The following is a 14,300-nucleotide window of genomic DNA, read 5'->3' as shown; positions in this document are numbered from 1 at the left end:
TCAAACACATCTGAACAAGCTAATCAAGGTCTTACTAGGTGAACTTGAAACATCCAGGCAGGTGTGTTGAGGCAAGTTGGAGCTAAACCCTGCAGGGACACCGGCCCTCCAGGACAGAGATTGGTGACCCCTGATCTAGAACGACATGGCTTATTCAGTTAATTCAAACAAGACAAAAATGATTAAACACTTAATTTAAAAATGACAAAATCTCTGAAGAAAATAACTTTTAAACTTTGACGCAACAATTATAGATGTTTTTTCAGTAATAACACATAAAATAATATTTAAAAAGTGCACAAACAAAAATTAATAAAGTTAAATGAATAAACGAATAATGTCAAATACTTTAAAATAGCTATAGTAAATAAAAATGTTAAATAAAATTAAACGTTAATAAAAGCTCAAGCTGTAAATAAGTGCACTGTAAAGAATGCCTGCTGCCTTCAATTTTTTTAGTTGAATCAAATGAACCTTTTGATCAAACTGACTAAAAATATTAAGTTAAACTTTATAGAACTTAGTTATATAGAAAATTAGTTGAGACCTGATTAACTTATCAAAATTAGTCTCTCTCACACACACACACACACACACACACACACACACACACACACACACACACACACACACACACACACACACACACACACACATACACATATCTATCTCTATCTATCTATCTATCTCTCTATCTATCTCTCTATCTATCTCTCTATCTATCTCTCCATCTATCTCTCCATCTATCTCTCCATCTATCTCTCCATCTATCTCTCCATCTATCTATCCATCTATCTATCCATCTATCTATCCATCTATCTATCCATCCATCCATCTATCTATCTATCTATCTATCTATCTATCTATCTATCTATCTATCTATCTATCTATCTATCTATCTATCTATCTATCTATCTATCTATCTATCTATCTATCTATCTATCTATCTATCTATCTATCTATCTATCTATCTATCTATCTATCTATCTATCTATCTATCTATCTATCTATCTATCTATCTATCTATCTATCTATCTATCTATCTATCTATCTATCTCTCTCTCTCTCTCTCTCTCTCTCTCTCTCTCTCTCTCTCTCTCTCTCTCTCTCTCTCTCTCTCTCTCTCTCTCTCTCTCTCTCTCTCTCTCTCTCTCTCTCTCTCTCTCTCTCTCTCTCTCTCTCTCTCTCTCTCTCTCTCTCTCTCTCTCTCTCTCTCTCTCTCTCTCTCTCTCTCTCTCTCCTCTCTCTCTCTCTCTCTCTCTCTCTCTCTCTCTCTCTCTCTCTCTCTCTCTCTCTCTCTCTCTCTCTCTCTCTCTCTCTCTCTCTCTCTCTCTCTCTCATTAGCCCTCCTGTTTATTTTTTTTTCCCAATTTATGTTTAACAGAGAGCAGATTTTTTTCAACACATTTCTAAGCATAATAGTTTAATAACTCATTTCTAATAAATGATTTATTTTATCTTTGTCATGATGACAGTAAATAATATTTGACTAGATATTTTTCAAGACACTTAACAGCTTAGTGACATTTAAAGGCTTAACTCGGTTAATTAGGTTGACTAGGCAGGTTAGGCTAATTAGGCAAGTTATTGTATAATGATGGTTTATTCTGTAGACTATCGAAGAAAAATTATAGCTTAAAGGGGCTAATAATTTTGACCTTAAAATGGTTTTTAAAAAATTAGAAACTGCTTTATTCTAGCCGAAATAAAGCAAATAAGACTTTCTCAAGAAAACAAAATATTATCAGACATACTGTGAGTATTTCCTTCATCATTTGACAAATAGTTAAAAAAGAAAATTTCAAAGGGGGTTTAATAATTCTGATTTCAACTGTAACTGATTTAAACTTTAGATAAAACAGCCTTAAAAATGAAAATGTATGCTAGATGTTTTCTTTCCATTAGAATAAAAAAGAAAGCACTTTATGAAAAGCCAAATGTACAAAATCTCAGCGATATCAGGTGAATGAAAAGAGAACTTTTGCCTGCAGTGTCTCTCCTTAATGGGAATAATCCTGCTTTCTCTTTCTCGCTCTTCTGTCTTTTAATTAAGAAAGGTTACATCTGTTTGCCTGGAGAGACTTTTGCAATACAGCATGTAAACTCTTACCTAAACCAGCCTGAAGCTTGTGTGCGCTTTCACATCTAATAATAATCTAACGCTTCATACTGCTTTTCACCTTTTCACTGCTCTTCACACCACAGCTGCACTTTACTCACTCTACGGTTTTATCTTTATTATTTTTAAGGTGGGATCCAAGTGGAAAGATGTGGTCACGAAATGCATCCGCGGTCACTTTCAACCCCTGCTGCTGTTTTACTCCAACCCTGACGGCAGTGCTGTGGTCACAGACGAGACGCAGAGCAGGAACAGCAGTGATTCTCAGAATAAGAGCACAGTCAATGGAGAAACACCAGGTAGAATACAGCTTTCTCGCCCTGAATTTAACAGATTTATTGAAGACTGTGTGAAATCAAAATTGCCTGGTTTGATCATTAAGGTTGTCCATCAAAAAAGAAATACATAATGTATATTAATAGTGTAAGAAACTAGCATTTTTGTATTGAAATAGTTCACATAAAGTACAAAATTCAGTCATTATTTCTTATTTGAGTCTTCCTTTCCTTCCTCTGTGCCTCTTTCAACTTTTAGTGTTAGTAACATGCTAGAAAATTGCACATTTGTTTTGTCATATACATCATCAACAATCAACAGCTAAGGAGTTGTACGTAACATCAAAATTTAGTAGTTGCATAATGGTAAAATATTAATGACAATAATTAATGTTAGTCGTTTCATAATGGTAACGTTAATGCTAATTGCAAATGTTAGTAGTTGCATAATGGTAACATATTAGGTAACATATTAATTAATATAGTAAATGTTAGTAGTTGCATAATGGTAACATATTAATTAATATAGTAAATGTTAGTAGTTGCATAATGGTAACATATTAATTAATATAGTAAATGTTAGTAGTTGCATAATGTAACATTAATTAATACAGTAAATGTTAGTAGTTGCATAATGTAACATATTAATTAATAGAGTAAATGTTAGTAGTTGCATAATGTAACATTAATTAATACAGTAAATGTTAGTAGTTGCATAATGTAACGTATTAATTAATATAGTAAATGTTAGTAGTTGCATAATGTAACGTATTAATTAATATAGTAAATGTTAGTAGTTGCATAATGTAACATATTAATTAATACAGTAAATGTTAGTAGTTGCATAATGTAACATATTAATTAATATAGTAAATGTTAGTAGTTGCATAATGTAACGTATTAATTAATATAGTAAATGTTAGTAGTTGCATAATGTAACATATTAATTAATACAGTAAATGTTAGTAGTTGCATAATGTAACATATTAATTAATATAGTAAATGTTAGTAGTTGCATAATGTAACATATTAATTAATATAGTAAATGTTAGTAGTTGCATAATGTAACGTATTAATTAATATAGTAAATGTTAGTAGTTGCATAATGTAACATATTAATTAATATAGTAAATGTTAGTAGTTGCATAATGTAACATTAATTAATACAGTAAATGTTAGTAGTTGCATAATGTAACATATTAATTAATATAGTAAATGTTAGTAGTTGCATAATGTAACATTAATTAATACAGTAAATGTTAGTAGTTGCATAATGTAACATATTAATTAATACAGTAAATGTTAGTAGTTGCATAATGTAACGTATTAATTAATATAGTAAATGTTAGTAGTTGCATAATGTAACATATTAATTAATATAGTAAATGTTAGTAGTTGCATAATGTAACATATTAATTAATATAGTAAATGTTAGTAGTTGCATTATGGTAACATATTAATTAATATAGTAAATGTTAGTAGTTGCATTATGGTAACATATTAATTAATATAGTAAATGTTAGTAGTTGCATAATGTAACATTAATTAATACAGTAAATGTTAGTAGTTGCATAATGTAACATATTAATTAATAGAGTAAATGTTAGTAGTTGCATAATGTAACATTAATTAATACAGTAAATGTTAGTAGTTGCATAATGTAACATATTAATTAATAGAGTAAATGTTAGTAGTTGCATAATGTAACATTAATTAATACAGTAAATGTTAGTAGTTGCATAATGTAACATATTAATTAATAGAGTAAATGTTAGTAGTTGCATAATGTAACATTAATTAATACAGTAAATGTTAGTAGTTGCATAATGTAACATATTAATTAATAGAGTAAATGTTAGTAGTTGCATAATGTAACATTAATTAATACAGTAAATGTTAGTAGTTGCATAATGTAACATATTAATTAATATAGTAAATGTTAGTAGTTGCATAATGTAACATATTAATTAATATAGTAAATGTTAGTAGTTGAAAAATAGTAACATATTAATTAATATAGTAAATGTTAGTAGTTGCATAATGTAACGTATTAATTAATATAGTAAATGTTAGTAGTTGCATAATGTAACATATTAATTAATATAGTAAATGTTAGTAGTTGCATAATGTAACATATTAATTAATATAGTAAATGTTAGTAGTTGCATAATGTAACATATTAATTAATATAGTAAATGTTAGTAGTTGCATAATGTAACATATTAATTAAGAGTAAATGTTAGTAGTTGCATAATGGTAACATATTAATTAATAGAGTAAATGTTAGTAGTTAAAAAATAGTAACATATTAATAATGAAAATAATAAATGTTAGTAGTTTAAAAAAAAACAGTTACAAAAAATGTATGCTAATAGCAAATGTTAGTTGCATAATGGTAACATAGTTTGTGTCTATTTCAGGTACTCCTACTTTGGGTGGAAAGAAGTTTGAATTGACTCGAGAGAATTTGACCGCTTTTATCTCAAACCATGGTACTCTAAAGCAGAAATCTCAGCCTCCGTCTGTGTTCAGTCGAAGCAGCAACCAGACGAGTGGCGGCAGAGGCCCAGGTACAAAAAAAACAAACATTCAAAACAGCTAAAATAGTCACTGTTATGTTACTTGAAGGTTTCTTGTTTTGTTTTGGAGTTGTGCTACTATAGGTTCACACCCATCCCTGACAAAAAATAAGTAAATAAGTAAGTAGATAAGTAAATAAGTAAACAAGTAAACAAATAAGTAAAAACGTAATTAAACAAGTAAATAAGTAAACGGGTCTTAATTTTCTTCTGTCCAAGTAAAGCTAATCAATATCCATCCCATCACCAACAATCCATCTCAATTAAAAAAAAATTCTTCATTATTTAAGTTTTTTTTTTTTTATTGCAACAAGATCCAATTTCCAAAAGCTGTTTGAAAAATTGCTGTAAAAAAATGTCAATTAAATTTCTTAATCAGGGAAAGAACACTTAAAACAAATACACAATTCCTCATGATAATAACAGAAAACATATCGCTTTACATCAGGGGTGTCCAAACTCGGTCCTGGAGGGCCAGATTTTAGCTCCAACTTGCCTCAACACACCTGCACGGATGTTTCTAGAAAGCCTAGTAAGTGCTTGATTAGCTAGCCCAGGTGTGTCTGATTGGGGTTGGAACTAAACTTTGCAGGACACCGGCCCTCCAGGACCGAGCTTGGACATGCCTGCTTTACATGATCCATTATACTCAATCAGTTTGGATCAAAAGCCAACAAATGTATATTTTTAATTATTAATGTCATTTCTCCATAATAAATAAACTTTTAACAGTGTTAAACTTGTCATTAAAAAAGAAATATTATGTTGAAAACAGTGTGTGCAACTAGTTTTCTTGTTTTGACACATTAAAATATGTCACTAAGAAATAATTACATTAGATTTTATTTATTTATTTATTTTTTGTGGCAACCGACAGGGCGATTAGAAATAATCATTAGTGTTTAGCCCTGTATGAGTCTAAAATTGAATTCATTTGTCTTAAAAGTCTTCAATTTGACTTGATTAAATCTGGAGAATCCATTATTTTAGATCCAATAGTCAGTATTTCCTTCATAAATGAATCTGCTTTTGAAAGAATCATCTAAGCCCTTGAACATTTGTGCATTTCAGAGCAAAGCTGCAGTGATTCATTCATGATTGAATCTGTTTTTGAATGAATTATTTAAATCAGTGGACATGTGGGCATTTCAGAGAAAAGCTGCAGTGTTTCATTCATGATTATTTAAATTTTTTTAATGAATCATTTAAGTCAATGAGCATTTGTGCATTTAAGAGCAAAACTGCAGTGATTCGTTCGTGATTAAATCTGTTTTTGAATGAATCATTTAAATTAGTGAACAATTAGGAATTTCACAGCAATACTGCAGTGTTTCATTCATGAATTATTATTTCTTTTGACTGAATCATTTAAGTCCATGAACATTTGTGCATTTCAGAACAAACCTGCAGAGTTTCATGAATGAATGAATCTGTTTTTGAATGAATCGTGTTCATGAACATTTGGGCATTTCAGAGAAAAACTCCAGTGTTTCATTCTTGAATGAATCTGTTTTTTAATGAATCATTTAAGTCAATGAGCATTTGTCAATTTGAGCAAAACTGCAGTGTTTCATTCTTGAATGAATCTGTTTTTTAATGAATCATTTAAGTCAATGAGCATTTGTGCATTTAAGAGCAAAACTGCAGTGATTCGTTCGTGATTGAATCTGTTTTCGAATGAATCATTTAAATTAGTGAACATTTGGGAATTTCACAGCAATACTGCAGTGTTTCATTCATGAATTATTATTTCTTTTGACTGAATCATTTAAGTCCATGAACATTTGTGCATTTCAGAACAAATCTGCAGAGTTTCATTCTTGAATGAATCTGTTTTTTAATGAATCATTTAAGTCAATGAGCATTTGTGAATTTGAGCAAAACTGCAGTGTTTCATTCTTGAATGAATCTGTTTTTGAATTAATCATTTAAGTCAATGATTCAAAGATCTATTTTTAATAGTTAATTGTTTGTCTTTAATCAAATCAGCCATTTTGAAAAAAATTGCAATGATTCAATGAATCACTCATTAAGAGATGGACTTGCTGCAGTCTACTAGCAGTTTAAATGATGTATTAATTCATAATTAATATTTCTAAACCAGATATGGTACCAGCCAAAGAAACACACTTTGTAAAAATGTTGTTTAACAATTATATTATTTTTGAAAAGAAAAATGCCAAAAATATATCTCACAACATTATTTATATTCAAATATTTCTAATTTCTACACCCCGAAATACCTATTTTTTCTTTATTATTATTATTATTATTATTATTATTATTATTATTAATATTATTATTATTATTATTATTATTATTATTATTATTATTTGAAAGTCACCACTTTCATATGCCCCCATCGTGTCCTTCAAACAAACAAACAAACAAAAAAAAGTGACTCTCTTTTACCCTGATTTACCTGCTTCATCCTTTCTAAGCCTCATGCTTTTTTCATGAACGGTGCAGTGGTCAAAATGTTCTCAGTTGGAGGCAACACTGTTCCCCTGCACAGTATTTTAATACCCAGAGGATCAGAGAGAGAGAAACCCAGGACGTCTGTACAAAGACACATGGTCTGGTGCTCCAGTAGCCCAAATTCCTCCGTTATTGCACACCGTAATAGCTCGATGTGTCTCTTTTTATTGTTGAAGTTTCCACTCCACTAAAAGCTCTTAGATCAACTTTTGTAATGGCTTTCTGTCCTGGAGCAGTGAAAATATTCCCTTTTGGCTCTGGGAAATAGCTTATAAAGCCGCGCGAAATGAGTATTTTTATTATAGTCCTCAGTGATACAAGCACACAGCAGCAATGTGAACAAAGTTTTAATAGTGTGTGTGTGTGTGTGTGACTAACTTACTGGCAGTTTGTGCAGAGTCATTGCAATACATTTAATTTGTTTGTTTTAAGGGATTTTTTAATTAGTCTGGATATAATATGATACTTGAGGTTTTCTCAGAACTATTATTTTAGCTATACTAATTATTTTAGCTAGTTCTGTTAGTAATTTTTATTTTTTAATTTCTTTTGGTTCTTGTTTTTCTTTTTTCATTCTGTGTTTATGCATTTACTTTGTTTTATCCAAATGTTTTGATTTGGTTTATTGTTATGTTTTTTATTATTTAGTTTTAAATAGCTTGTTAAATGCATTAATATAAAATAAAACAAGGCACTTTTGCTTGAAGGTTAACAATCAATTTGTCCAAAAAAAGCCAACAATATTTGTAAATAAAATATTGGCTTTGTTTTGTTTAACATTTTATGCATTTAGCAGAAGATTTTATACAGGTCCGTGTACACTAGGTATAATGGCCTGTTTCCACAGAGTGGTATGGTTTGGTACACTTTTATGGTCGTTTTCACTGCCAAAAGGTACCAAAAAGCGAACCGTATTTTACCACTTATTGGGTACCCTTTCCGAAGGGTACCAAGCACAACAAAAGGTAGCCAAAAGGCGGAGCAAGACGCGCAGCTGAATGCTATTGGTTTAGAGAGATACGTCACTAGCTCGTTATTATTACACCTGTAATAATATATACAAATAATAACGAGCCATGGTCAATCTGAGCTCAAACAAACCTTGTCGTCGTCTTGATGAACAGCCACAAAGCCAAGAAGAACAGCAGAATATACCCTGTGCCCTGTAGTGGTTTACAAGTCCGTCTAAATCACAAAAGGTTTCGCTTTCTCGCGTGTGCTCTGTGCACATCTATATTTGAAATGACAAACTTCTAGAGCTGATGATAATAACGTGCGCGTGATTATTGAAGTGCTTCTGACATCCTGTCAGAAACAGACAAATGCGAGAGTGATCCGCGCATAAACAAAGAAGCCGGAAAAACCAAGGAGCAAATGACTCAGCAACTTAAAACATGAACAAACTGCCATGTTTAACTAATTATCATCAGCTTTTGAACTATTATGAACTCTGGAATGACGGAATTACTTTCTAACAGAGGCTACATGTGCTGGTGAAGATTAAAGACACAGATGAAAGGTTTGCACTGACTGTGGGCCGGGGGCGTAGCGGACATTTTAAAAGTGGGGGGCAGCTGTATGAGATCATACGTTCATATAATTATTAATCGCCTGTTTCTAAATGGTCTGGCTCTAAAAGTGAGGGGGACGTATAAACCCATACACTCTTGCATTCACACACATACACTAGGCCAATTTAGCTTATTAAATTCCCCCCGGAGGAAACCCACGCCAACATGAGGAGAACATGCAAACTCCACACAGAAATGCCAACTGACCCAGCCGGGGCTCAAACCAGCAACCTTCTTGCTGTGAGGTGACAGCACTACCCACTGCACCACCATGTCGCTCTTATTTTATTTTGTTTTATACTATTTGTTTTGTTTTATTTTTCTTTTTGTTTAATTTTATTTTATTTTAATTATTTTTAATTATATTTTAATAATTAATTATTAATTTATATTTTATTTTAAATTCTATTTTGTTTTTTAATTTATTTATTTTTGCTATTTAATTAAAATTTTATTTTATTTTATTATCACTTTTTTTATAACAAGACCAAAGAGTGACCAAAAAACAAAAACTGTGTCTTTAGTGGTTTTGTTTTTAATATGGCTTACATGTCCAAGTCCCTTCCTGGGGCCGCAGTGAGGGCAGACTTGACCAAGATCAGAAGAAGATCAGTATCCGTTTATGGTGTTCAGGAATGTTGGATGTGATTGCTGATAGTGAGCTGTTTTTTTCAGCTGTGACCCTCATTACAAGACCGCAGTGCGTTTGAAGGCAAGAAACGTGCGTTCTCTTTCACTTTCTTGCAACACTTCACTGCTTTTCTCCTCCAGCGCAGCAGAAAAACACTGAAGCGCACACACATTGATTGCTGTTAAGGCTCTGCTGTCCTTCCCAGAAGCCTCAGGGGTGTATTTAAAGAGTGCAGAGGCTACACTTTCCTCCCACCGTCCCAATCATCCTCAACTTCAAGCGCACTCAAACACTTTATTTGAAGGGTGCTGCATATGGATTTTTACAGTAGACCCATAAAATACGCCGGACAGCTTCTTTAATGTCTGCATTAACATTTCAGAGCTCCTGTATAGGAAATAAAGCGATTTCGATCCTTATATATGGTCATTTACTGTAGAGTAAAGCTAGTAAATACATCATTATTTTATGGGTATATCATTATTTTAATGTCAGAGTCTGACATTCATGTTAGCAGAATCTTTATCAATATGCGTTCAGGGAAAGAAGCACTCTACGCTTTTTGGATATGATCACTTTACAACTCTTTTAGAGGTAAACTGTTAGGTTTAGCATTTTTTAATCCATTCAGTCGATCTTGCAGGAGCACTTTTAGCTTAGCTTAGCATAATTCATTAAATCAGATTAGACCATTAGCATCTTGCTAAAAAATGATCAAAACGTTTAGATGGCGGTCTTGCAGGAGCACTTTTAGCTTAGCTTAGCTTAGCATAGTTCTCTCATAGAAATGAGAGTATTTTTCCAAAACATATCAGCCTAGAAAATAGCAACTTTTTATTCTCAGACGATCTTAGTACACCATGTAACTACAGAAGTCAAGCTTTAAATATGATTTTTTGTTAATGGTCTTATTTGATTCAATGATTTATGCTAAGCTAAGCTAAAAGTGCTTCTGCAAGACCCAGAGATCGGCTGAAGGGGTTAAAAAGTGGTAAACTGTTGTACCCAACTGCCTTTAACTCAAAAATCTGTTGTGTAGAAAATAAAGCTCCAGATTTCCATCTTGATATATGATCATATGATATACTGTATGTTTGCTGACTTACTGTATAGTAAAGCTAATACTTCCAAGCGGTGTCACTTTGAATGCCTCAGTGGGACGTCCGTGTTGGCAGAATCCTCATTTTGCAGGATTTTGGACCTTCTTCTTGAAATATGTTCGGTTAAAGGGCTGCGTTTATTCATATCGGTGGTGTTTGTCTTACAGTGAAGATGAACTTTGATCCAAAGAGTCGAATCCGAGATATTTTCAGGGAGCTGCCAAAAGAAGGACGTCCCATCAACTTTATGAAAAAGGATTCGGATCGATCACAGACGAGACCAGAGGCAATGAGAAACCGAGGTAAGAATGGATCGTCTTTTACCGTTTGGGGGAAAATGTTTCTTTAAAGCAGGGGTGGGCATACTCGGTCCTGGAGGGCCGGTGTCCTGCACAGTTTAGCTCCAACTCTGATCAAACACACCTGCTTATAGATAATTAGTGATCTTGAAGACGCTGATTAGCATGTTCAGGTGTGTTTGATTAGAGTTGAAGCTAAACTATGCAGGACACCGGCCCTCCAGGACAGAGTTTGCCCACCCCTGCTCTAAAGCATCATTAGAGGTTAGTCTTTATACACTACTGGCGCAAAGTTTGGAGGAATTAAGATTTATTTATTATGTTAAACAGAAATTAGGGGAAAAAATAAACAATTGGGGGGGGGGGGGGTCTAACACTACTGGTACAAAGTTTGGAGGGATTAAGATTTATTATAATTTTTTTTTTACAGAATTGCAGTAAAAACAGTAATATTGTAAAATGTATATTATACAGGGTGGGCCATTTATATGGATACACCTTAATAAAATGGGAATGGTTGGTGATAACTTTTCAAGATGGGTGGTGACCATGGTGGCCATCTTGGATCCAACTTTTTTTTTCAATAGGAACAGGGTCATGTGACACATCAAAATTATTAGGAGTTTCACAAGAAAAACAATGGTGTGCTTGGTTTTAACGTAACTTTATTCTTTCATGAGCCCCCTCACATATACTAATATACCACAAACAAGACGTTAATATCACCAACCATTCACATTTTATTAAGGTGTATCCATATAAATGGCCCACCCTGTACAGTATAAATATATGAAATGTAAATTATATAAATTTAAAGTCACTGTCTTTTACTCAAATTATGTAGTTCATAAATTAATTTCTGAAAGCTTGCAATGAGTAATTTTTTAAATATTTTATTCTATTTTATTTGATTTTAATTGATTCTATTTTTTTATTGTAATGTATTTTATTTTATTCTAATTTATTCGTTTTTATTTTATTCTATTTTATTTTATTCTAATTATTTTATTCCATTTTATTCTAATTTCTAATTTATTTTATTTTTATTTTATTCTATTCTATTTTTTATTAATTTTATTCAAATTTATTCTATTTTATTTTATTCTAATTCTTTTATTTTATTTGAATTTATTCTATTTTATTTTATTTCTAATTTATTCTATTTTATTTTATTCTATTTTATTTTATTTCTAATTTATTCTATTTTATTTTATTCTGTTTTATTTTATTTCTAATTTATTCTATTTTATTTTATTTTATTTCTAATTTATTCTATTTTATTTTATTCTATTTTATTTTATTCTATTTTATTTTATTCTATTTTATTTTATTTCTAATTTATTCTATTTTATTTTATTTTATTTTATTTTATTTCTAATTTATTCTATTTTTTTATTTTATTCTATTTTATTCTATTTTATTTTATTTCTAATTTATTCTATTTTTTATTTTATTCTGTTTTATTTTATTTTATTTCTAATTTATTCTATTTTATTTTATTCTATTTTATTTTATTCTATTATTTTATTTCTAATTTATTCTATTTTTTAATTTATTTTGTTTTATTTTATTCTATTTTATTTTATTTCTAATTTATTCTATTTTATTTTATTCTGTTTTATTTTATTTCTAATTTATTCTATTTTTTAATTTATTTTGTTTTATTTTATTCTATTTTATTTTATTTCTAATTTATCCTATTTTATTTTATTTCTAATTTATTCTATTTTATTTTATTTCTAATTTATTCTATTTTATTTTATCCTATTTTATTCTATTTTATTTTATCCTATTTTATTTTATTTCTAATTTATTCTATTTTATTTTATTCTATTTTATTTTATTTCTAATTTATTCTATTTTATTTTTTTATTCAAATTTTATTTCATTTTATTCAAATGTATTCTATTTTATTTTATTCTAATTATTTAATTTTATTTTAATTTATTCTATTTTATTTTATTCTGATCTATTCTTTTCTAATTCTATTTTATTTTATTACTGTACTGTCTGTACCACATTTGATCACATTAAATTAGTTGAAAGACACTCAGAAGTCTGGAATGTGCAAGATTTTGTTCATGCTTTTGAGCGCCAGTGTTTTTAAGGATTTGGAAAAAGCACATTTTGTAACCAAAGCAAACAGAATACTTTATCTCTCAGTATCAAATCACCCTTTTAAAAGTGTCCTCAGTCCTCTTTAGGGAGGCACAGATGTGTTGTAGATTTTAGCAAAGCTTTGGAGTGGAATAAACTGGCTCACGGTGCTCTGCTGGTCCTTATGTAACCCGGGGTCAGTGAGAAGTGTTAAAAACACAGATTACGTCTGACGTGTGGCCCGTCCTCACACTGTTGACCGTAATCTCTGCAGCGCTTCCTCTGTCCAGCTCTCTTTTCCAGCACATAATTAATAACAGCTCATGCAGGGGGATGCAGGCACAATTGTAAGTTTTGTCTGACCCTGAAGCACAAAACCAATTGTATGTTGCATGTGTATAGTTTTGGGATTTTTTTAATGCCAGAAAATTGTCAGAGTGTTAAGTAAAGGACATATTAAATGAAGATATTTGGAAAATGGCCCATATTAAATCACTTAATTTGTTCAAATGTAAATCCAGTTTTCTCAAAATTTAGATTGTTTTAACCCTCATAATCAAGATATTATAATAATTGTATATTCACCAAATATTAACACATACACACATGTACTGTACAACATATTGTATACAATATATTATAAACACATTTTATATACACACATACAACACATTATATACACACATACAGCATATCATATACACACATACAACACATTATATACACACATACAGCATATTATATACACACATACAACACATTATATACACACATACAGCATATCATATACACACATACAACACATTATATACACACATACAGCATATTATATACACACATACAACATATTATACACACACACACACACACACACACACACACACACAACATAAATACAGACATACAACACACTATATACACACATACAACATATTATATACACACACAACATAAATACACACATACAACAAATTATATACACATACAACATATTATATACACATACAACATATTATATACACACATACAACAAATTATATACACATACAACATATTATATACACATACAACATATTATATACACACATACAACAAATTATATACACACATACAACATATTGTATATACACATACAACAAATTATATACACA

The 14,300-nt window shown here is 30.4% G+C and overlaps 1 protein-coding gene across 1 annotated transcript in view; it reads left to right on the top strand.

The window, feature by feature from the left end:
• Nucleotides 1-14,300, top strand: part of LOC130231468 (inactive ubiquitin carboxyl-terminal hydrolase 53) — an 88,890-nt gene that overhangs the window by 54,355 nt on the left and 20,235 nt on the right. Inside the window, exons 11-14 of the mRNA XM_056460801.1 lie at nt 2,250-2,418; nt 4,815-4,964; nt 10,921-11,055; nt 13,257-13,335. Coding sequence (XP_056316776.1) covers nt 2,250-2,418; nt 4,815-4,964; nt 10,921-11,055; nt 13,257-13,335 — 533 coding nt within the window. The remainder of the gene's footprint in view (nt 1-2,249; nt 2,419-4,814; nt 4,965-10,920; nt 11,056-13,256; nt 13,336-14,300) is intronic.

This window comes from Danio aesculapii, chromosome 7 (genome assembly GCF_903798145.1).
Source record: "Danio aesculapii chromosome 7, fDanAes4.1, whole genome shotgun sequence".
NCBI classification, from domain to species: Eukaryota; Metazoa; Chordata; class Actinopteri; order Cypriniformes; family Danionidae; genus Danio; species Danio aesculapii.
Note: the sequence above shows the minus strand (reverse complement) of the source record. Positions and strands in the feature narration are given on the sequence as shown.